The sequence below is a fragment of the Triturus cristatus genome, chromosome 6 (genome assembly GCF_964204655.1).
Source record: "Triturus cristatus chromosome 6, aTriCri1.1, whole genome shotgun sequence".
In the NCBI taxonomy this organism is placed as follows: Eukaryota; Metazoa; Chordata; class Amphibia; order Caudata; family Salamandridae; genus Triturus; species Triturus cristatus.
Window position 1 is genome coordinate 1,798,953,731 of NC_140589.1, and position 25,538 is coordinate 1,798,979,268.

At 43.8% G+C, this 25,538-nt stretch overlaps 1 protein-coding gene across 2 annotated transcripts in view; it reads left to right on the forward strand.

The window, feature by feature from the left end:
- LOC146822030 (clusterin-like) overlaps window positions 1-24,381 on the forward strand; it is a 109,169-nt gene extending 84,788 nt beyond the window's left edge. The window contains exons 7-9 of one of the 2 annotated variants that reach the window (XM_085613140.1): window positions 1,207-1,433; window positions 18,167-18,348; window positions 24,161-24,381. In XM_085613140.1, the coding sequence (XP_085469266.1) occupies window positions 1,207-1,433; window positions 18,167-18,348; window positions 24,161-24,170 (419 nt within the window). In that variant the 3' untranslated portion in view covers window positions 24,171-24,381. The remainder of the gene's footprint in view (window positions 1-1,206; window positions 1,434-18,166; window positions 18,349-24,160) is intronic. The other variant, XM_085613141.1, reaches the window with a different exon arrangement.
- The last annotated feature ends 1,157 nt before the right edge of the window (window positions 24,382-25,538 follow it).

Genomic DNA, 25,538 nt, shown 5'->3' on the forward strand with positions numbered 1-25,538 from the left:
TTCGTGACTTGGAAAAATCTACATTTAATGCAAATGACCGATTTCTATGCATGAATTTCATACATAGTCCGTGGTCACGAGTTAATCCCCCATTTGGATGGAAGACTAATGACATCATCACCATCCACATGAAATTACTTGAATGCCCTGAAGAAGTCCAATGTACTGGATGAAACGTGTTCCCTGCACATGTGAACTTATTTGAACAATAAAAAGAAGATTTGAAAATACATCTTGGAAATTGAATTGCTTGTTTTTCGTGACTTGGAAAAATCTACATTTAATGCAAATGACCGATTTCTATGCATGAATTGCATAAATAGTCCGTGGTCATGAGTTAATCCCCCATTTGGATGGAAGACTAATGACATCATCACCATCCACATGAAATTACTTGAATGCCCTGAAGAAGTCCAATGTACTGGATGAAACGTGTTCCCTGTACATGTGAACTTATTTGAACAATAAAAAGAAGATTTGAAAATACATCTTGGAAATTGAATTGCTAATATATTTTGACTTTCCTACTGTACAAACCTAATTTGGTGCACCAGTTTTTTGTTGTTTAAAAGAAATACTTAGTTCAGGTAATACAAGCACTTTAACTTTGCCTTAGGGAAAAAAAACTCAAAAATTCACTGAAAAAGGCCAGATTTATTGACTTTAAGGTTGCAGAGCAAAGCCTAAGACTTATCAGTTTCGCCCTTTGGATCAATATACAGCTAAAACACACGCCCCTGCCACACACTGGACACTTGGGAGTCTTTAGGTAAACTCTGGGTTATGAGTTGGCTGGATATATGTATATTATCAGCCTTCAGCCTTCATACATATCAAACAGGGGAATCTTAGGTGGCATGATTATGTAGCTAAAAGAAAACACAGGAAATATAGCTGCAGTGAAAAAAATAAGGGACATGAAACTGTCTTGGTTGTAAGGTTAGGTATACGTTCTGGGAAAGGAGACTAACCAGTTTCTGCATTCTCCCTTTTCATGCTCTGCTTAACCATGTTTTCCAGTTGTTCTAACTTATGTTGGGGCAACCTTCACTTTTTGTAGTTTATTTCGCTTATTCACTCCTTGTCAACTTTTTCAGGTCAGTGTGTTAGTGGGAAAGATAAAGACTCGTTGTCCCACGCTTTTCAAAAGGTTGTCATGCTATCTGGTGTTTTTATAGTATATTAATTTTCTTCTCTTTTGTACAGACTGCTCAGGGAAAGAATCAACGCAGAGCTCACATGAACAGCAGTATATAGAGGCAATGCGCCTGGCTGAAAAATACACGAGTGAGCATAAGAAGCTGCTTGAGAAATTCCAAGAAGAAATGTTAAACATGACTGGTGTGTTAGATCAGCTGAACGAGCAGTATGGGTGGGTTTCTAAACTCGCCAACTTTACAGACAATGGAGAAGGAATATTCAAACTGTCCTCGGTGAGTCCTATAGTCTCTAACAACTTATCTCTACAAAAGGTAAGGTAGACATGGATGTTAAGGTATATATATATTCTTGGGCTTTTCAGGTTTATTTTGTATCCATAACTGCATTTCAACAGTGGTCTTTTTAAAAATATATATTAAAGTGGTATTACCAGCATTAAACATGACTTCATTGATAGGCCTGTCAGCCTTACTGTAGTCTTCCCCCAAACATTTTGCCTTCCTCCTCCACTTATTCTGATCTCATTTTTGTTGGCCTTAGGACTCTCAGCACTTAACCACTGCTGACCAGTGCTAAGGTGCACGTGTTCACTCACTCCTCACTCCTTCAAACATGGTAATATTGACCTATTCCTAATTGGCATTTTGAATTTACTTAGAAGTCACTAGTAGAGTGGTACTGCAGGTACACAGCCTATAAATTAAGTGCTCCTAGTGAGCCTGCAGCACTGATTGTGCCACCCACTTAAGTAGCCCTTTTAAACATACCTCGGGCCTGCTACGCTAAAATAAACCTTTTGCCTGGCCCAAACATTCCTTTTTTAATTCATATAAGTCATACCCAGTGTAGTCCCTAGACAGCCCAGAGGACTGGGTGCAATGTATTTAAAAAGTAGGATATGTACTTTTAAGTATTACATGTCCTGGTAGTGAAAAACTCTGAAATTCATTTTTCACTACTGCAAGGCCCATCTCTCCCATAGGATAACATTGGAGTTGCCTTATTACATTTTATATGTGTCGTTTCCAAATGGGAAGAGATGATCACTTTATGTTTGGTGTCTCTAGAATCACAGTTTAAAATTCTAACTTATTATTATAATTTTTTTTTAAAGAGTTCTATGTAGCGTGAACTTGACCCGAAGGTAGTTGGTATCAGAGCGCTTTACATAGCACCACATGAAGTCTGATTTTATATAGCAATTCTGAAAATGCCACTTTTTGAAAGTTGGCATGTTCTTGGATTATCCATGTAGTACCTGTAGTCTGGCTCTGGTCACATGACTGGGTGTAACTGACAGTTGGGCTTTGTGCATTCCTCCTAGACAGCCACACCCAATGAGGAGCTTAGGTGTGACTGGATACGCCCCCTGGCAAGATGGGAGGGAGAAGCTGGGAACCGCCACACTTATACCTGAATAGGCTGTGTCCTGTATACACACAAAGGTTCTGCATAACCCCTAGTGTGGAGCCAGGGCAGGGCATGTGTGCACTTCAATGGCATATCTTTGACGTCTCCCACACTTCAAAGGCACCACTTAGTATTAGGAGTGGCTCCAAGGGCTAGTTGGCTGGCCTCCTGATCCGAAGCCTCAGGGATATAACAGGCTTTTGGAAGCATTGAACATTGAACTCAGCACCTGGACTCTGCCATCTGTGAGTCTACCCTGCCAATTCTTGCCACCCCAGTCCTGGAACCTTGGAAGTGGGCTTAAGGGCTTTAGTCTCTGTAGAGCTAGCAGAACAGTCTCTGTAGAGCTAGCTGAACAGACGCATCTCCTTTGCATGATGCAGCCCCGAGCAGAACCATTGCATTTCCACAACTGTGTGGATTGGACCCATCGCAAAGACCTGCATCGCCTTCAGAACCGTCACTGTGCGACGCATGCTCTGCGCAGGACATCGCATTCCTTGTCGACGGCAGCCTTGATAACAACACTGGACACCGCATCACATCAGAACCGACGCCTCGTCGCAAGCACGCGCAATATTTTCGACACCAGACTTCGCATCGCAAGCCCCATTGACAGGCTTTTCAAAGCCGACGCAACAGGTTCTAGCACCGCGGCCTCACCGTATCCAACCAACGCATCGCTTTGGCTGCGTGACACAACTTTCAAAGCGGATCCATGCAACACTCCGTAAGCCAGGATTTAAGGTACTTATGTTCAGCGGACTTAACTGGGCCCTTGTACCAAGCACACGCTCCATCTGGGTTAGCCTGAATTTGTGGCTTTACATCTCTTGCTGCTATTTTTCATAAAAACTGTAAAATTCAATATCTCCGGTTCTACCAGTTGGATATTTGTTGTTTCGGTCTTGTTTTATTTATCAAAATCCACTCTATTTTTCTAACTGTGTGGTGAGCTTTTTGTGATGTTCTCTCACTGTGTTACTGTTTGAAGTGATGCACAAATACTTTACCTATTTCCACTGACTTTAGCGTGGCTGCTCTGTACCAAGTTACCCGAGGGTTGAGCACAGGTTAATTCAGGGTTGCTTGTGATTTCACCCGGAGAAGGATTGTGGTTGCTGCTTGAAGGGTTGTAGCCCCCTCAACCAGTAACACATTTTCTTGCATTCATATAAGTGTAATTTTTTAGATGGAAATGTAAGTGTTTTACTGGTGGATTATGTAGATATTTGTGGTAGGTGTGTGGTAGTGAATGACATCATGTTGCAACCTACTCCCTTTCTGCATGGCCTTCAACAGTGTGCTGCAGGTGTTGATGGCAGGGCCAGCCAAGTGCAAAATCACCTTGTGGCTTAACAGAGCTGGATGCAGCGATGTTTTTCTGCAGCCAATCAACTTCCTATACTGCCAACAACCAGAAACACATGCAGTATGCAAGTTAAACCTAATTCTGGTGTCTCACCTTTTCGCTAATCCATCAAATGGTTCTTTTGTTATTAGCACATCAAAGCTTTTTTGACACCCCCACCCTTCTTTAATATTTCCCTCCCTTATTGGATATGCATGAAACGTGCACTGGACTTAACCTGAGATTTCAGCTCAATCTGCAAACCGCCTTCTAACTTTTATGCAGATTCATTAAACAGCACAAAAGGTATTTGCGCCTTAAATGGATGTGCACAAAACTTGCCCTATCTTCAGAAGACTAAACACGTTGCCTTATTTCGTGTGGATTTGTCAAATGATGCCACAGTTATTACCAAATTAGCATAATTTTTCCCAGCCCCCTTTGACTGTACCCCCTTGACTGATCTTTTAAAAATACCAAAAGAAAGCTAAACATGCTAAGCATCTCAAGGATTTCATGCAAATTTGTCCAACCATACTTGAGTTGCAAGCAAATCAAAAACTGCCGTTCAAATTGTGACCATTGTATATTTAAACTCTTTGGCACAAAATCAAGCCAAGGAACATCGCCCTGTAAAGTTCTACTTTCATGACAACTTTGAAGTTAAACGTAGAAAACTCTCATGTTCATGGCATATGTAGCTGTAGATCAATGCCACGTGTCTATCTTCATTGGGGCCTCTCAAGATATCTGCTTCTAGTAGCCCTTGAAAAATCTTTCAGTGCACCTACTTTTCTTCTCACCGTCATGGGTTACTGCTTTGGTTTTGAGTAGATGGTGTTCCTTACACCCACATGGGCCATTCTTCGAGGCTCCCACTAAAGAATGTTCATAGCATGATAGAAAAAGCAGCTTGTCAATACTGTACACAGTGCTATTCTAAGTACTTGTGAACAGACCAGCATGCTATCTGCAATCTTTGTCTGTCTGTTGACCATAACAAGGCTTCCTGCTCCGCTTGCATTAATTTCGCCTAAAAAAGACCGTAAAAATTGTTGAGACTGTTGATTCGCACTGTGTGCTAAAGAAAAACAATGCAATGATGATACCCCAATATCTTCGGGGAAGAGGTCAATGGGGAGAAAGCGTAGGAAGACGTTGACACCAGACATGCAACAGACTTCAGCCCAGAACCTGATTTCACATCAGACTCCAAAAACCCAGATCTGCAGCTAACCATGGCTCAACGTTAGAAGATGCCTACAGTGAGTATCACACCACACCAAGGCACTCACCACTCCTTCAGGGGCCGGGCTTCGAGCCCACATTCGGGGACACAGCCTACTGAGCTGCCACTGCCTTCCAACCGGAGCTGACACCAAACCAACTGCACAAATCCCAGTTTGCCTTGATGCTAGCAGCACCCCCTGTGCCCTCTAGTTGATCTGTGTCTGCACCGAAGGGTTCCTCAGAGCTGAAACACGCATGGATGTCACAATTGACCGCAAGGCTGAAACAGACTTCGGCGCACAGTTGCCCGTCCACGGCAGACTCCAATAGCCAGGAGGGCCCCATTTAACAGTGCCTTCAGAAGGAACTAGATTCTCGACAATGAAGGTTGTTTATTAACCCTCACACTGGCAAGATTATTTACAAGCCTGCGCCACAAGTGCAGCAGACTCTCTACCACCTCCAAAGACAAAAAAGAGACCTGATAGGGCCACCAGTCCATTGTCCCTAAGACCTGCTCCTCTTTCTCTTACTTCTCACCTTCCTCGTAGTCCTTCTCCTTCTCCTCCCCAACCACTAACACTGCTTCCACCTCCACCACCACCACCTCCTTCTCCACTACCACAATAGTCCTATACACCACAGGGGTCTACATATTCATCATATGGGAAGGGACACCCACCAGCCTTAGATGAGGCCCAGTATGATCAAGACTCCCAGGATGACCTCTGGGATTATTATGAAAAAGTTCCTCCAGGACCCAACAACCCTGACCCCTACCCTGCCAACCCCAATACTCTTGATGACTTCACCTCTTAACATGAGATTAGTTTATTCCGGGAGCAGCCACTTTCCACAATGTGGTTTCACAGTCCATACCAGAAGAGGAGGACTTCTAGGTGGAAACGCTTTCCCACATGCAGCATGCCGCCCAATTCCTGCTTAAGGGCATAATTAAACTTCTGCAGTAAGTGTTCAAGTATCCTATGAAGGCTAGAGTTGTCACCCCAAGGGTTGACAAAGTATAAACCCTTGCCTTCTGACCCACCCTACATTAGAAGCCAACTCCCACTGGAGTTGGTGGTGATACATGCCGTTGGTGGTACATGCCACCTGTAAGCGAGAGAATGCCCAGGGTCCTGGCATGCCCCACCCTCAGATAAAGAAAGTAAAAAAATTTACAATGCAGGGAAAATAGTTGCTGCCGAGTCAGTGACTCATTAGTACATTGACAATTCTGTAGGGTTGTTTGCAAGGTCTGACCGTACCCAATAGGAAGAAATGGGGGAGCTCACACAACATCTCCATGATCAGTACAATCAGCGGGCTCAGGAGATTATATCGGAAGGGCAGGCCATCTCCAGCACCTCCAGTAGATGCACCCCTGACGCAGCTGACACTGCAGCATGGGGTGTAAACAGTAAACCAGTGTCTTCATACACAGGCATGCTGGGCTTCATATCTCTGGATATAAGTCAGAAGTTCAGCGGCGTCTGATAAACATGCCTTTCAATGGAGATAACCTAATCAGTCCACAAGTTGATCAGATGCTGAGACAAATATTTAAAAAACACAATGGTACAGCCAAAGCAATGGTGACTTTTCGGTGGTCCTGGTCATTGTAGAGCACTGCTATTGTCTGGAGCTCACTGCCACACCGCCAAACATACCACCACGCAAACACTCCCTTTCTCCCCAACAGCTTCTCCAAGAGGAGGTGGCTGCCCTTTTCCTCAAAGAAACATAGAGCCAGTGCTGCCTTATCAACGCAGCTCAGGGTTGTAACCTGTACTTTCTAATTCCCAATAAAGACAGGTCTCTCAAGCCCATTCCTTGCCCTCGCCCCTTCAACAAGGACATCTTTCCACATGATCATGCTCCAAAATGTCATACCACTATTGCAGCAAGGCAACTTCATGACCACCCTTGACTTGAAGGACTCATTCCTCAATACATCCTGCACATTGCTGCTAGCGCATATTCATGGTTAAGTGGCCAACATGGTCAATTCAAGGTTCTACCCTTTAGTGTTACCACTGCACCCAGGATTTTTTTTCCAAATGTCAGGCAGTGGTCGCTGATCATGCACAGAGGAGTGGCATTCACATCTTCTCTTACCTCAACGGCTGGCTGATAAAGAGTGTAAGCAAGCAGAAGTGTGTCGCTCACACTCGGATCACTTTAGATCACCTACACAATCTGGACTTCAGAATCAATGTGGGAAAAGCCCATATTCGGTCTCTATAGATACAATCCTTCCTAGGAGCCATATTGAATTCAGTCACTGGGAAAGCTTTCTCCAGTCCTGCTTGAGTTTAGCCTTTCAGTCCCTGTTGCCTCTTTTTCAGCCAGCTCACCAGCTAATGGTAAGCACAGTCATGCGCCTCCTCAGCATGATGATTTCTTGCATCGCCATAATTCCACATGCCCAGTTACACATGTGTCTGCTCCAAGAATGTATGGGAAGATATAGTGTTGGTCACGGCCAGTACCCATCGCTCTCTGCAGAGGTGGAACAGCAGCAATTTTTGCTGGGCATGCTTTTTCTAGAAACTGTTCCGCAAGTGACCATTACCACAAATGCCTCCCTCTTGGGGGATCGGGTGCACATCTACTGGACATCACTGTTCAGGGTTTGTAGAATCCCCTCCAGCAGACCTTTCACATAAACTATCTGGAGTTGTTGGCAGTTCAACTGGCTCTCAAAGTATTCTTCTGATACAAAATGTCCAGATCAAGAGATCAAGACAGACAACGTAACTGATTTGTACTACCTTCAGAACCAGGGGGGCACTCACTCCCAGCTGTCGATGTTGGTACAGGACATTTGACAGTGGGTGATTCACCACAAGGTACATCTCCTTAAGAAGGACTTTCAAACAGTGGACAATGAATTTGCTGACCTGCACAGCAGGATGAAGCAACAAGCCCATGAGTGAGAACTCCTCCAAGAAGTCCAACTTCCCCCTACTCCGAACATTGGGGTTATCCTGATCTCTTTGCAACAGCCGAAAATGCCAAATCACAAAGCTTAGTCTCCGGGTTTCCAGACTCACAGTCAATTGGAAATGCACTGTGGATGAATTATTTAGGGATATTTGCCTATGCTTTTCCACCTCTCTCACTGCTTCTGTACATGATTCAGAAGCTTTGGCAGATCTCTCTCACCCTAATACTTGTGGTTGCCACATGGGCCTGGCAACCTTGGTTCACAACCCTCCTCAAACTCTCTGTAGTTCCTCACAAGCAGCTCTCTAACAGGCCGGACCTTCCCACATAACATCAAGGCACCCAGAGGCACCCCAACCACGGACAGCTCCATATAGTGATCTGGCTACTGAGGTCCTAGAGTTAGGTTATCTAAATTTACCCCCTGAGTGCATTGTCATCCTCAGGAAAATGCTCCGCTCCGCTACTAGGGCCTTTTATGCCACAAAGTGGGGAAGGTTCGTCCATTACGGTGTACCCAAACATATTGACCCTCTGAAATCAACAGTGCAAAACATTGACTGCTACCTGTTGTACCTGCAATGCTCCGGATTGGTTTACACATCTATTCGCCTACATTTAACTGCAGTGGCAGTGTAAGATTGTGAAACATGCTGGGCGCTAGGACCAGCACACGAGGTGAGAGGGGAACCAGGACAGAAGAGGAGGAGCGAAGGCGGGGAGAGTCAGTTAGAGTAGGAGCAGGGTACAGGAAAGAAGAAAAATAAAAAGAGCTTTAAGAATAATTAAGTGTCAGTGTCGTGCCTTACAGTCCTACGACACTACAACTGGCGACGAGGAGTGGTCGTGGACCCTGCCTCCCTTACCTGCATCCTGGTGTGCGCTTCGCTGCCTCGAAGTTGTGCTGTTCCGCGGACTGGGAGCTCACCCCGGTCGCGTTGTGCCCCTGCCAAGTTGCTCGTCAGCTCCGCTGCCTCAGAGCTCTTCCGCGCCCTGGGGAATCCGCCCCAGCTGCACCGCCCCGGCCGCACTGTGGTCCTGTGGTGCTGCATTTCCTATCGCGATCCGGGAGCCCACCCCAGTCGCGTGCGTGTCCCAAGAAGGTGCACTTTGCTGGTCGCGACCTGGGAACCCACCCCGGTCATGTAGTCTGGGCCGTGAGCGCCCGTGTTGCTGCTGCCGTCGAGGGAGGAGTGCTGAGTTGTGTGAGGCGCCTATTGGCTGAATTCATCAGCGTTCAGGTACCGGTGCCTGTTTGTGTCCACGCTGCTGCAGCTGCTGCCCCCGTGTGAGTTGGGCTTGCAATTCTCGCGAGGAGCGAGATCTCACGGCGGCCATCTTTGAGTCCGGCATCTCCACCAATCCCCTTGCGAGGCGTGCCCGGCGGCCATTTTGAAGTCAGGCAATGGCAGAAAATAGCATCAAGCCTTGGCAAATGTTCTTCTGAAGAGTTATTACATGCTTTAAATGACATTACAAGACCACATTAGCATACTACGTGGACTGCATCTCTCCTGGGATCCCTGCTGGTGTGTCTACACAATATCCAAGTGCGGATAAGCGTCACATACATTGATTTAAGCTGAGTGACAGGCGCTGCGAGGGCTCCGGTGCTAGACTGTTCACTACAAAGGAGTTGGTCAACTGTCTTCTACACAGTCACATATAATGTCTGGCTCACCCACATCAAGGCAGAGTCATGCCTCTGCGAGTGCCAGCACCGGGCCGGTGTCGTCCACCGCGCAAATGGGTGGGCAAAGACTTGGCATGCTCGGAGTCCCTTTTCTACGCCCGCCGGAACCCCTAGTCCTCATATCGGGGGAAGGCATGGGCCTTCGCTGGCAAGAATGGCTAGAGGACTTCGAAGATTTCATGAAAGGGTCACATGTGACTGAGGAAGAGCAGCAACTGATTGCACTACGCAATTTAATCGGGAAAGACGTTGGTCAGATCATAAAGGAACTTCCGGCTGACTCTGCTTCGTCATATGCTAATGTGCATGATGCTCTAAACAGAAAATGTCTTCACAAACGAAACATTGATTATGAAAGGTACACATTCAACCTTGCATCTCAAGAAAAAGATGAGCCCATGAGTACTTTCATTACGCGACTGCGACGTTTGGCTCGCTACTGTGAATTTGACTCCTTCACGACGGAAGACGCCCTTCGCCTGCGAATCATAGAAGGATGCCAGTCTGAGTCGTTACGTAGACGCCTATTAAAGAAAAGCTACTCTCTGGATGAAATCGAACAAATGACGCGATTACACGATCAGGCAGAAGAACATGCCAAGAGAATGGAAGCTGGAAGAAGCGAAAAACGTGAACAGGCATTTAGTAACACTAAAAGGTACTCCCCTGCAAAGCACCGATCATCCAGATCCAAAGTGCAGTCTCATTATACAAATCGCTGTTGTTGCAGTACCAGTCGTACTGATAAAAGACAGGAGCGCCAGCTTAAATGCTATCACTGTGGATATGACTTCCCTCACACGGAGACCTGCCCTGCGTTTGGCCAAAAATGCAGGAAGTGTGGCAGGGACAACCACTTTGAGAATATGTGCGGAGCACCACGCAAAGACAATCACAGAGACAATTACAGACAGTCCAGACAGTCCAACACTCGACATCATGCCAAAGCGGTGTGGGACCGCGGAGATTCGTCCACTGGTTCTTCACAGTCCAGCCGTCATTCTCATGGGACATACCAATCCCGTCGAACGCAATCTCGTGAGTCAAGGTCGCTGTCACCAATATCGCAAGACAGTGATGAGTATGTCTGCATGGTCGCGGATCCGGACCGACTGAAGAAATACCAGCGATTACACCTTAAAATGGACACCCATTTAGCCAAGTTTGTTCTGGACAGTATCTCAACTATATCTCAGTTGCAGAATACAAGATAATGAATCCGCCACCGCACTTGCATAAAGCTGCTGTGCGGGTGTACACCTGGATGTCAAAGGAACCTCTCCCGTGTTTGGGACAATTCCCGACTAATCTCACATACAAAGACAGGACTATTCCAGCCCGCATTCATGTCATTGATGGTCCTGAAGCAGATTGTCTTCTTAGCTTGCCAACGGTGGAAAGACTTCAACTAGTTGAAATTTTGTACAAAGTTGATGAGGAACTTGACATAGTTCACAAGTTTCATAAGCTATTCACCGGACTTGGAAAGATGGCTCACTGTCAGGTTCGACTGCACATAAATGAATGTGTGACTCCCATAGCACAACATCACAGAAAAATTCTGTTACACCTTCAACAGTCAGTAGAGGAGGAACTGCAGGACCTTCTCCAGGCTGACATCATCGAGAGGACATTAGGACCCACTCCCTGGGTCTCTCCAGTGGTTGTAGTGCCCAAAAAGGGCTCACCTGGCAAAGTGCATTTCTGCGTAGATATGAGAGCACCCAACACCGCCCTCGAAAGACAACGGCACCCAGGGCCTCACATCAATGACATGATTGCGTCACTCAACAGTGCGCAGATATTCTCCAAACTAGACCTTAACAAGGGCTATCATCAGCTGGAACTTCACGAGAAATTGAGATATATCACCACATTCTCGACTCATCAAGGCCTGTTCAGACACAAAAGACTCAGTTTTGGAGTTTCATCTGCCACTGAGATTTTTCAGGAGGCTATCAGGAAGGTAATTCATCACATTCCCAATACGTTGAACAACAGTGATGACATCCTTGTCTATGGCGCGACACTGCGAGAACATGACATGGCGCTGGACCGAGTCTGTCATGCTCTGTTAGACGCCAATCTCACTTTAAACAAAGACAAATGTGAATTTCACAAATCCACACTAAAATTCTTCAGACACATCTTCTCAGGCGCAGGAATGAAACCTGATCCAGAAAAGATTGCTGCTTTGAATGATACCCCCAGGCTGCGAGACTCTGGAGATGTGCGTTCATTTTTGGGCATGGCAAGCTACTGTGCCCGATACATCAAGGATTATGCCACCATCAGTTACCCTCTGAGAAAGCTGACCAAACAAGGACACCTGTTTCAATGGACCACAAGATGTGATCAAGCCTTTCATTAAATCAAAGCTGCGGTTGAATCTTCCAATAACCTTGCATATTTCAATCCTAGAAGGAAAACGGAAATCACCGTAGATGCGAGTCCTGTAGGACTTGGAGCTATATTAGCTCAATATGACAGAGAGAGTGATCAGCGATATATTGTAGCATATGCCAGTAGGAGTCTCACGGACACAGAAAGAAGTAGGAGTCTCACGGACACAGAGAGAGCATACTCTCAGCCGGAAAAAGAAAGCCTGGCGATGGTCTGGGCCTGCAAACATTTTCACATCTTTATCTACGGAAAACACTTCACACTTATCATGGACCTCCAAGCCCTGATAACCATCTTTGGAAATCCCCCAGCCAAGATGCCGCCCAGAATAGAGCGCTGGGGTATCCGCCTTCAAGAGTATACTTAAACCATCATCCACAAACCGGGAAAAGCTGCAAATCCAGCTGACTATATGTCCAGACATCTCAAGGCAACGTCCACATCCAATCCCTCAGTAGCTGAAGAATATATCCATTTTGTGGTGGCTAAGCCAGACCACCCGCCGTCCCTTTGAAGGCCATCCTTGACGCTACCAATGAAGATGCCACACTCCGAAATTTAAAACATCGCATTCAAATAGCTGGAGACATCTGGAGGAATACGTACAAAGTGAACACATCGACAGTCATGAGCTGTCCTCTTTCAGGCATGTGAAGGATGAACTGTCCATCACCTCAGATGGTTTTATACTAAGGGACAAACAAATCATCATTCCGAAATAGCTGCGCCAAGAAGTCATCAACCTAGCGCATGAAGGGCACAGAGGTATTGTTGCCACGAAGAGGGCGCTGCGGGAGCGAGTCTGGTTCCCGACGCTTGATCAGATGGTTGAACTTACACTGAAGGACTGCCCACAGTGTCAGTTAGTGAGTCGAGAGGATCCCCCTGCGCCTCTCCAAATGTCTGAACTGCCGGATGGTGTGTGGCATCATGTCGCAGTGGACTTCTTTGGCCCGTTACAATCTGGCAAGTATATCCTGGTCATAATTGACGAATACTCACGTTTCCCAATTGCGCATCTCACAGCATCAACTAAAGATGCCTCCACTATACCTGTACTGGATGAGATTTTCGCAGCATGGGGCATACCGAAGGTAGTGAAAACAGATAATGGCCCACCATTCAATGGGCAAGAATTTACTGCTTTTGCCAATCACCTAAACTTCAGACGCAGGAAGATTACTCTCTTGTGGCCACAAGCCAATGGAATGGTGGAAAGATTTATGGCCACTCTAAAGAAGACCATTCAACAAGCAGAACTGTCCAAATGTGATGTGCAAGTGGCGTTAAATGAGGTATTACGAGCATATCGAACCACACCGCATACTACCACAGGCAGGAGTCTGGCAACACTAATGCTGGGTCGCACCGTGCGCACAAGAATACCAGTCTGGGAAGACGCAGCCAGTGGCATGTCTCAAGACTCTGAGCACAAAGAATTAGCAGCAAGAGACAGACTGAAAAAGGAGAAGATGAAGGAATACGCAGACAGACGAAGATAAGCTGCACAGCCATTTATCCATGAAGGGGACTGGGTATTGGTGCGACAAGAACAACAGAGTAAAGCAGACTGTCGATATCATACATGCCCGCTAGTGGTGACGAAACAAAAAGGGACCATGATCACAGCTGAATCGGAGGACAAGAGAATCACAAGGAATGTGACGCATTTTCAGAAGTGCTCGCCTCATGTCAGAGAAGTGTTAACTGCACCCCGCAGTGTGGTCCAAGGAGATGCACCTGAGTCAGCAAGCGATCATTGACCTGCCATGTCTCCGGTCGAAGGGGAATGAGCGGCTCAAGAGGTACCCCTCCGGACGCTGCGAACTCAGCCCCGTTCGCCTGATCGAAGAACTGTAACTAAGGTGTTTTCTATAATTGTATACTCTGACATGCATGGACACACTTGAAGTATTTCAAATTTTTTAAGAAGGGGTAAGATGTAAGATTGTGAAACATGCTGGGTGCTAGGACCAGCACACGAGATGGGAGGGGAACCAGAACGAAAGAGGAGGAGTGAAGGCGGGGAGAGTCAGTTAGAGTAGGAGCAGGGTACAGGAAAGAAGTAAAATAAAAAGAGCATTAAGAATAATTAAGAGTCGGTGTCGTGCCTTACAGTCCCACGACACTACAGGCAGTATACTTGCAAAACAGAGAATGTCCTTCTCTGCTCAGAATCCCTGTTAATAAAGCTTTCATGGAAGGGCTCCAGAGGGTTATCTCGCCCAGTATACCCTGAATCCCATCCTGGAATCTCAAAACAGTCCTCAAAATATGGGTGGGCTGAATTTCTAATTTCGCCGGTGGAATTGGTGGATTTTAGTAATTCCATGTTAAGCTTGTAACACGGAATTACGAATAAATTCCGCTGCTCCAATCCACTCGTGGAATAAGCACTAGTTATTTACAGCCTCTTGTGTGGGCAATAATTTCCGAACGGCATACTATAGAAAGTGAAACCTTTCTAACCAATGAGCGGCAGCAGGCTGTCAGCCAATCTGAGCTTATGCGGCTCAATGTGTACGTTTGGGGGAAAAAGCATATATGGTCGAAGCCCGTGGAATGGATTCGCTCCCTGCCTGCTAATAATAATAAATATTGCACGGAGCGCAATGCAGAGCTTGGGACTGCCAGCGGACAAGGCCAGCACAGCACACTGCACAGCTGAGTCCGGAGGAGCCATGGTCGAAGGAGGTGAGGGGGAGGACGAGATCCAGTTCCTGTGCACCGTGAGTACGGGGCACCTGCGCCTCTCCCTGCCGCGGTCTTGCGGGAGTGAGGGGACGGAACGCGTCTCTTACGAAGTATTTGCTTCTTCTACTAAATGCTTTTTTCACTTACCTTTGAGAATGATTATTTGTTAGCTAAGGCCCAATCAGATGCAGGCCAGTCTCCACTCTCCAAATTTGCGAATAGCTTCCTCTGGTCAGTCCAATGACTTGTTTGAGTCAAGGCACGGGTCAGCCACCGTGGAGCAGGGCGGCACTGGCCACGTGTTGTGGTGTTTACAGAGAACGCTTGTATGGCAGAATTTGCCTTTGTATGTATAATGGATACATACATCGGCGTGCAGTATTCTAGCAATTTATGTTCCTTAAAGCTCAACAGGGTAGAAAATCCAGATATTTTGGTGAACATGAATTTCAGCATTACGGGGTCACTAGGGAGTCTGAAAGCTGCATATGCCTGCCTCTCGGTGGTGAACTTTGAAAAAGTTAATCTATTTCCAGTTATGAAGCCCCAGTCACACACTCATCTCCATCTGACCTGACTGCTTTATAAAGCCAATGCTCATCTCCCATCTCCCAATAAACAACGAGCCCCATGGTATCTTTTCTTCCTGCGTCACTAGGCCAGTATTGACCCTAAAACGCTCAACTCCCCCCCAAAAAATACTTTGAATAAACTGGTTTCAGTCAGTAATCTTATTTCAAACGGTGGCCTCAATAAATTGAAAAGTCCACTACTTGTGAGTCTTTTTGTTTTAAATATAGGAACGAGCACGCTGATAGCTCACAAATACATTTATTTGTGAATATGAATTGCTTTTACAACCCATACCTAATCTTTTTGGCAATTTGAACATGGACTTATGGGTCCCCCTTTGAGCCCATTTATTCTTGCCCGCTACAATTTTTACTAACTACCCGTTTTCTTTCATCAGTCAAACTTAGTAGCAGATATTGACAGGACAAAGTCATTTTGCAAAACACAATCACTATTTGTAGCCTTTTAAAAAATCACCCCCATTTCAAAAGAAAGATTCACTCTCTGGTTAGTCAAGTGTATTATATCCTGTTATACCAAAGCCGAAAAGCAGCTCCCTACTCCGCCAAGAACGCATTCTACACATAAGAAAGCAGCCTCAATGACATTCCTACGCAACATTCCAACAACTGAGATTTGTAAAGCAGCTACTTGGTCCACACCACACACATTCACCAAACTCCATTGTGTGAATTTCCTAGCGAGACAGCAAGCCCAAGTGGGCCAAGCTGTCCTGCTTACACTTTTCCATTGTTCTGAAACATTCTCCGGTTAGCCACTGTCCTATAGGGGGAACTGCTTTACATTTTATGCACAGCATGTGTATCTACAGCTGCACGTTACAAACGGAAAATGTTACTTACCCTGTAAGCATCCGTAGAGCTGTAGATTCACATGCACCACTCTCCTCCCCAGAAACCCTTGTTTGTTGCAGATAGCTTTTCCTTTTCTATATCTGCTGCATGGATATCTTTACTGATTCTCAAGTTCTATCTTCATCCTCATCGACGTGCGGGAACAATCTAATTATGGAGCTGATGCACCTGCGCATTGCATAATGTTGGAGTCACTCTACCTCGTAACTTGAAAGACCTCTTCAAACAAAAACAAGTCGTACATGTCCAAGCCCAGCACTAGATGGCAGGATAATGCACAGCATGTGAATCTGCAGCATTACATGCCACAAACAGACGCTTACAGAGTAAGGAGCATTTTCCTGTTTGATGGCATTCCCCTTTTATTATTTGCATTAGCTGCCTCAGACAAATAGTACCCAATGCCTCCATAGAGTGCCTTTGGAATAACTCCAGAAAATAGTGCTGTATACCACTGGAAAAGTGTTGATTTTTTGGCTAGCAACCAGCAAATTCTCTGGATGCCAAAGCCGAAATACAAATTGAGTGTGAGGTTTTGAATACAGGCCCTGAAATTATGGAGTGCACTCTGACCTGAAATATTTTAGATGTCCCTAAAATCCTTTGTTTTCCAATCAGCGGATTTATATGCCCAATAAAAACAATTTCATACTCTTCGTGTCACTGTAGATCCTATTTATTTTAGACTATTCCCCGTTTTAGAAATTGTCGAGAAACAATTTGTTTTGAGTGCCATGAAATATTAAAATTAAATAAAGCTGTTTAAAGCTCGTGTAGAAGAAAAATATGGTGTGCTTATGAATGGATGCACACTTTAGCCCCAGAATAAAGCATGATGGTCCACAATTAATCTCAGAGGCTTCCATCCCCGTCTCACCTTATGCACAATGTCACTTTATGATAACCTTGAGAATAAAGTCCCTTCCCAGTCAGCATGGTACAACTAATGTCTTCCACAGAATCAAGTCTTTCCTACCTCCCACTAAAGTCCACCTGATAGTGGACCCACTCATTCTTTTCCACATCAAAGTAGACAGTGCCCTGCTCACTGTCCATTAAGATAGCTCCGTGGACTTCAAGAAAGCAGTTCTGCACATAGCTGCCTGTTCCCTCACTATCTCCATTGGTTCCACCTACCAGATTGTGTTGAATCTAACTACCACTTTTAAGCTTACAAAAACAGAATGGATACAAGAAAGCATCTCATGGATGCCTGTCTTCAACCAATGTGCATTACTTAGCTTGTGTAGCATAAGATCCAAAAGGAATGTACAAGGAAACAAACCTTCTTTTACTTCCAAGATTACTTCATATAATGTAATTTTTGTACAGTGGGCAAATACCTAGGACTAGAGTGTTCTGCTGCTGAGACTTTCCTCCCATTCACAGTTTCAGAAGAAAAAGAATACCAACCTATAGACAGTTTTTTTATTCCACTGCCTTACTCCCCTCTCTTAATATCACTAATCTGCCTTCATTTGATCTGCCCTCTCAACATTATCCCTAAACCTTGACCAAAAAATTGTATTGACCTATAAGTATATGTACTCCCTGATCTCTGAACATTCTTTCCTGCACCCTATAGCCATGTACACCAATTTTGTTCCTTCCAATCAGTACGGATGGTGATTTGTTGCCCTCCAGCCCAGGTGTGCGCATCAGTACCATCTCCAATGAAGTAAACATTGAGCAGAGGTTGTCATTGACTTTTAGCTCACTTTTGATTTTTTTTTAATTTTAGTGACAATATCCCTTTGTTATGCTGCTCTGGATATCCTGGTCAGTGCATCAGGACATTCTAGTAATTGTGGTTGTTTCCCCCCACAGATACGTTTGACGTCTGGTGACGAGAATGGTACTCCCAGTACCACTGTGACAGCCAAGCTGTTTGACTCCGAACCCTTCACCTTCACAATTCCTGGAAAAATCTCATTGGAAGATCCTGACCAGTATGAACTTGTGGCTCGTGAGGCTCTGAAGCAATTCAAGAAGAAGGAGCAAGGTAGCATGTAAGTTCCATTCATGTTTGTGGCAGACTGAAGGAGTCTGGCCTTCTTCTTGGCTTCCCTCTAAACTTGTTTAATTACCTGGTTTTCACATAGTCCTAATATTCTAGAAGAGTTTCACAAATAGGATAATAGCTCATCAGGTGTTATTTCACTGTAGAGAGGTGTATGCCATGGGAGTGTGTTTAAGCTCATGGCTGAGTGCTGTGAGTACACATAGTACTTCTTCTGTTTCTGAGGAGAATGGGACTTGCTATCTATTTAAATCAATGTCTGTGCTTTACAGCTTTGTCTGGGTGCAGTTCAGTACATTCCCTTGATGTAAGGATGTTGCTGCATGCCAATCTTTTCAGCTCTCAGCCTGAGGAAGCAGCTATAGTTTCTGAATAGGCATTGATGGCTAGTTGTAAGGTTTATTATTTAGGGATAGAGCCAAAGAAGGAGCAGGTTCGCTATCTGACTTGGTATTGAGGTGTGACTACCACCCTGCACTTTCACTGAGTCAACACAGTTGGTACGCATACATGCATGTGGAGTCAGTCTCTAGGACTGGTGAGGCACACAGATCAAAAGAGTGCATGGTTACTTTTAAATGTCAGACAATGATGTAGCAAAGATAGTGAGTCAGCTCAATCTCATTTCTCATTTTTGTGGCGCCTCCCTCATTTGAATCCTAGTTGCCCTCCTAAAAACCAACATGACTGACTAGTTTATCTTGTGTGCAAACTTAACTTGTATAATCCCCATAAAATAGTTTAATATCCATTGATGTCACTGGGATCACCCTGTTGAACATCTACCTCTACACTCATAGAAGAATCAGCACATGCACTGGAATGTGGGTAATACAAGAATAGACCAGTCTGCAGTTTACCAAGATTCTCTGATACTGCATGCACTCTAATAATAGGAGAATTGGTGGAAAATGGTTAGAAAATGTATATTTCTTACTCTTTGTTTAATTTTTCCCATTTGCGTTTTTGTGGATTTTTTTTTTTGGGTGCCGGCACCTTGACAGTGTGTAGCATGACACAGTCATTGCTTGATTGGCAGTATGTTTTTGTGTAATGTATTTACTCATAGCTTGCATACGGCCTTATGTATAGTTTGGAGGGACACCGTAAATAGGAATTGCATCTGCCAAACATTTTTGCGGTTCACCTGCCTCATTTAGAGTCGGAAGAACTGCTGTGAAATCATTGAATGCTTGGTGTATTTAAGGGAGGGCAATGTTAATGGTTTTCCCTGCCCTGGTCTGCCATGAGACACTTGGCTAACCTAGACAGAGAAATCAAAGAATGACCTCCAGACACAGGGAGAAAGCTACCACACCAGGGTCACTGTTTTGCATTTCACAAACCCCTTTTTTGTGGAAGCAAAATCTATGTTGAACGGGTCCACAAACACATACACATGGGTGACACATGTTATGGTTCGTGTGCTTTAGCACAGCATACTTTGTTCTTCACTGCAGATGCCACTCAAAGAAAAATGCAGTGTGGCGGACATTTCCTTTAAACAAACAGACAATAAAGGTCACTTCAAGGGTCAGGTCCTTAAATTAAATCTACAGCACAGTACAATTCACTGATTATGCTTTTTAAAGAAAAGCTCATTGTGGGCCTAATTTAGAGTTTGGGGAACAGATTATGTACCATTGCCATGGCAAAATTGTGAGAGGCACAGTGTTTGAAGCCATTTGTAACTAGGCATGAACGTATCATAGCTGTTGCTATGAGTAGTTGTGGTTTGGGTGTGCTAATGGGGCAGAGAAAGAGAGAAGAAGAATGGGTAGTGCCTTAGATATTGTTTAGGCTATATCCAACTGAAAGAAAGCAAGGGAAGGTTTAAGAATGTCACCCCCAGACCTGCTATACTCACATTCAAGTTACAAGCTTATCATTGTGAAGTTGAGCATGTTTGGGGAAGTTTGAATGGTCAGGAGGACAGGTTATCCAGAATTCCATTGGCAAGAATGTAGTGGAGAAGAAAAATATTTGCTGAACGGTTGGCCAAAGAAGAAGGATGTGAGAAGTGACTGCACTATTTACTGGAAAGTTAAGTGAATTGATGGCATTATTATGAGGTGGAGAGATTATTCCAACGAGAATATGTAACTGGTTGTAATGTGAAGGTCATGGTGGAATTTCCAGCACAGAGATGAAAGCTGGCGATACATTTTGGTGGCCTGGAATTCATGGCATGATTGATTATTGAGTATGAAATTCCATAGTGCATCATAAAATTGATAAATGAGCTAGGGCGTATAGTGTTCTAGAAGCATCTGTGGAGTGGCAGGACAAGCAGTGGAGTAAGTTGCCAATTAATTCCTTGAATCCTTTTCATATTCTTTCCCATAGTGAGTCATATACAGTTGTTCTCATTGACTAATACTTAAAACGGCCAGAGGCACAGATGGTTGTCAGCATCACCACCACTGTCAACAGTTCACACACTCTATTTCACACTTCACCTTTTTTAGACACAGGTAAATAACATGATTTCCCCATAATCACAAGATGTTAAGAGTCAATGCCCAGAGAAAAACCCTGGGTCCCCAGGTTCCAAAGTCAACTGCTCTAGCTGCTAAGCCTCGTCTCTTTTTTTGTTGAGATAGTTGACCAGAAGAAATCATTTCTGATAATGAAATATAATTCGCATCAGAAAAAAACTGACATTTCTGAAGAGTTGTGGGGTCTTGCATTCTCAGGCTGCATTGCATGACCCGGAGGCCAATAGTCATGTGCAACATTTTAAGATAATTGTAAAAAATTCTACTCAGCTGGCACACAAAATTGGAATTTGTTAGAGGAAGTCTTTACAAACTGCTTTGTTGTCCTTTAAAACTTCTTCAAATGTTATGAATGGCCAAAAAACCTTTAGAATTGTTCAGGGGATTTAAGAATGATTAAGTCAGATTAAGAAGCTAAGATTTGTTGTTACCAAACCGGTTTAGCCCACATACACGTTCAGCATGGAAGATGTGGAGGTGTGGAATTTACGCATAGTGTCTTTGTTTTGTGATACTTATAATGGAAGAAAATTGGAGGATGTTGAGGGAAAATGGATTGACAGCAATGTGTGTTTTTTCTGTAAAGGGAGATAACATCATGAGTAGGGGTAGGATGTACATTCCACTCAGCCGGCAGAGTTTGCTTCTTCGTGCACGCGAAAAAAAAGTTGTCGAGCACGAGTGAGAAAAAATGAGCGCTAAATAGCCCCCCAGTGAGATTACCCAACGCAGGCCGTTGCGGCAAGTTGCCACCGTTCGCATTGAAAAAGTTGCTGCTTGCATTGCAAAAGCCGCCCCTCGAGTAGAAAATCTACTCGAGCAGCAGAAATAAGCAGGAGCCTCTGGTGTGCCACGTGGTACTGTTAGTGATAAAAATTTGAGCAACGTACTAGTATTCTGCTGCTCGCAGAATCTCGCAAAGGTTTTAGGTAACTCCTGGGATTTCCGTGGAGTAAAACTCCACAAGTTCCTCCCATCCCTAATTATGGGGTGACTTCTTCGGGCGGTTCATCTGGGTCCCTAATCTGGGAAGATATGTCTGAGTCGACAGTTAATGGTCCACTGTTGGACTTGTTTTTAGTGTTTGTGCCTCTAGTTCCCAGAGTTCACTGGTTGGAACAACTAGTTACACAGATTGCACAGGTGAGTAGAGTACCAAAGTTGTTTGTCAAATTTGTTTTAGGATAGTTGGAGTTATGTTGTTGCTAAATATGGATTAGTTACTTACCTGTAATCCTAGTTCTCATCCAGGGGTATACTCATCAAAGTCATAATCTATGAATAATCCCCGCCCATGTGCGGGATCCCAGAGCATATAGAAAATACATATATTTACATATATATGCATATGTGAGAACATATACATGCAGCCTAAAATGTTTCAAACATGGCAAAAATGCTGAAATTACATAGGTTTGCATTGTAGTACCCCTAACCCATAAGTAAAAAAGGAAGCACTAAACCAATTGTCTTACAACAATGCTTTATTGCCACAAAGCAAACTTGTAATTGCAGGCATTTGCCTGTAGGCTGCAGCAGAGTGCCTGCAATTACAAGTTTGCTTTATGGCAATAAAGCATTGTTGTAAGACAATTGGTTTAGTGCTTCCTTTTTTCCTTATGGGTTAGGGATACTACAATGCAAACCTATGTAATTTCAGCATCATTTTTGCCATGTTTGAAACATTTAAGGATGCATGTATATGTTCTCACATATGCATATATATGTATATATATGTATTTTCTGTATGCTCCGGGATCCCGCACATGGGCGGGGATTATTCATAGATTATGACTATTGATGAGTATCCCCTGGATTAGAACAGCATTATTAGTGGGTGCTCTTTGTTAAACTGGGGGTGTGTGGTGTTTTCCTATACATGTGATTTGTTATTGAAAGGAAAAAAAAGAAAATGGAATGTGGAATGCGTGCATGTGAGCTGGAATGTAGGTGCATGTGTGGAATGTGAGTTGCATGTAAATAAGCAGTTGATTAATGTTGAGCAAGAATCCTGCCCTCAAAAATAATGGAGTTACTCTGTGTCCCTCAGCAAGAATCCTGTGCAACATGTTGTTCCTCTGACCTTATATGCATCGTATTGAAATAAATGGTACTTCATTCTGCATGCACTGCATCTCATTCATCCAAGAACCATTTTATAACAGTGGTCAAATCCATGAACTGAAATTCAGTCCATCCATGTCTTAAGCACAGCTTTTAAATACAGTCTACAGCAGTGGTTCCTAACCTTTTGACTTCTGTGGACCCTTACTTAATCAGCTCTGGAATCCGGGGGTCCACACTGAATTATTATTGAAATCCAGGGACCCCCACTGAGTCATTACTGGAATCAAGAGACCCAGACAAAAATACACAAAAACAGGGAATCCAGAATTCACATCAAACAAAAATACAAATTATGAAATATTTTATTTAATTCAAAAAACAAATGTGAATCAGCCCGAAGTGGGAAGCATGTTTGGAGCATGTTGCCAGGACTGGGTTTCAAGGATGAGTGTCGGATTCCTTCATGGGTCTTGAATCAGACCAAAAATGGGGAAGCACTAGTAGCACTGACTGGCAGAATGGAGTCCTGTTGGGACAGTGAGTTCTCAATGACTAGAGCTGAAAGTGCTTCACACTGCAGGCTAATTGGTGCCTTCCATGGGTATCCATCGTATTTCCAGCTCAGGCTTTTCCTGTCCATCCTGATCTTGAGGCTTGTCACTAGGGACCCCCTCCTTTAGCAACTAATTACCCTTCAAAATCTCTCTCTCTGGCTCATTGAATCTCCTGGAGTCCTGATGATGATCCCGCCATTTTTATTGGGATCAAAATGGCATTGAATTTAAAAACAAAGACCTTGTATAATTGTTGAGAACTTGCTGTTACGGACCATGCTGTTCTTATTTTTGTTGATATACTTGTTGAACATGATTTATCACTTGAGTGTAGCACCTCAAAATAGAGTTGTTTGCTTTGCACTAATTTTCACTGCGCCGCTATGTGTCTTGAAATCCTTTTTTATAAACTCCTTTGAATAAATTATATTAAGCATTTGGCTCTTTGCATCAAAAGTATTGTTACTAGGGACCAATGTGTTTTCCATTATATTTGCAGCAGATTAACCTAATAAATCACCTCATAAATATTATCATATTATTGTTATGGTTACTCGAGGTTTGCATTGGCATACAGAATATTAATGGAATTCTTCTTTGTATGACAAATATATGTTCAATTTGAGGATAATCGCAACATATTTTAACCATATTTTTTGATTCCTTGTCTTTCCTTTTCCAGTGAGGCATAGAGCTTCAGTCATACAGAACCTTGAAGATCTGCATCCCGTAGAGTAACCTGAAAACGCCAGCGCTTCAAAGTCATTCACATAGTTTCCTGAATTAAGAGCAGACCCTACAGCTACTGAAACCTTAGCCTCTGCAGTAACAATCACATTTACAAATTGCTTATTATTGTTAGGGACCAAAAGCAAAGTAAACCAATAAAGAATGTCAAATATATACACTGGTTTGTCAGTGTGTGTTTTGTATACTGTTGTTTGATGCTGGATGTAGCCACGGGGTCACGCACAATTCTTGCAGCCCAAATATTTACTGCAAGAGAATACATTTGGACTGATGAATCGGAGACTGTGTTAAACCTCAATTGCATAATAAGGCAATGTGCCCCAAAGTATGGCACATCACAACACATCGAACTATCAAAAAGATAGCCAATTGGGTAAAGGGCCCATTCAATAACTAAGCTCTAGATCAGCAGAAAAAAAGTTGTAACGTAATGGTTTTCTTCTCTTAAAAAATTCAAGATGCGGTACAGAATAATTGCCATAAAGGTTCATAGCAGATAGAGCATTACAGAGTAGTGGAAAAACAAAAATATTCTAAGCTCCAAGTGGGCAGCAAAAGCAAAAGGGGAATGGACAGCATCCTTGGGAGAATTGGAAAGTCGTCTGGCTCACCCCCAAAATCGAGGCTTTATATAGGAAATCTTCTCATAAAGTAGAACAAAAACTACAAATTCCTTATGATGTGAGCAAATGTATATCTTATTAGCAAATCAGAACACAGTTGTATTAAATGACATATTGCCTTAACACCTAGGAACTCTCCCACTGCATGAATGTTAATTCTGCCCACTTTATGCTTATGCCATTCGGAATTGGCAGATCAACAGTAAGCTATAATAAACAAATAGGGTACAGTGAGTGAAAGGAAGTATCCTGGAATAAGTTACAGGTTTGTGACCAAGCTAAGAAGATTGATTTGATAACAGCAAGAACAATGTTAATGGAAATAAACAAACATAACTCTTCTTGAATGTTTGCTGCAGGTATAACTAACAGTTGAATTTGCTGAGGTAAGACAGGAAAGACATCCACTTTAAAACAAGATGGCTGCTTGGCCCAAATAACCCAGAAACCTACTGTTTCCCACAAGCCATGCTCTTCTAAAGCTAGGACATCATTAGAAGTAGTAGTAGTAGTATTTTAAACATATGCATAAATACTATACTTTTATCAGGTATACACAATATTCCCTGATCTACAAAATCCTGCAAACACTGCTTTCCTTCACAAGAAGGATATCTAGCGCTAGGCAATTTCGCATTACCATTACTTGCATTGCCATTACTTCAGAACTGATCTGTGTTAAGGTTT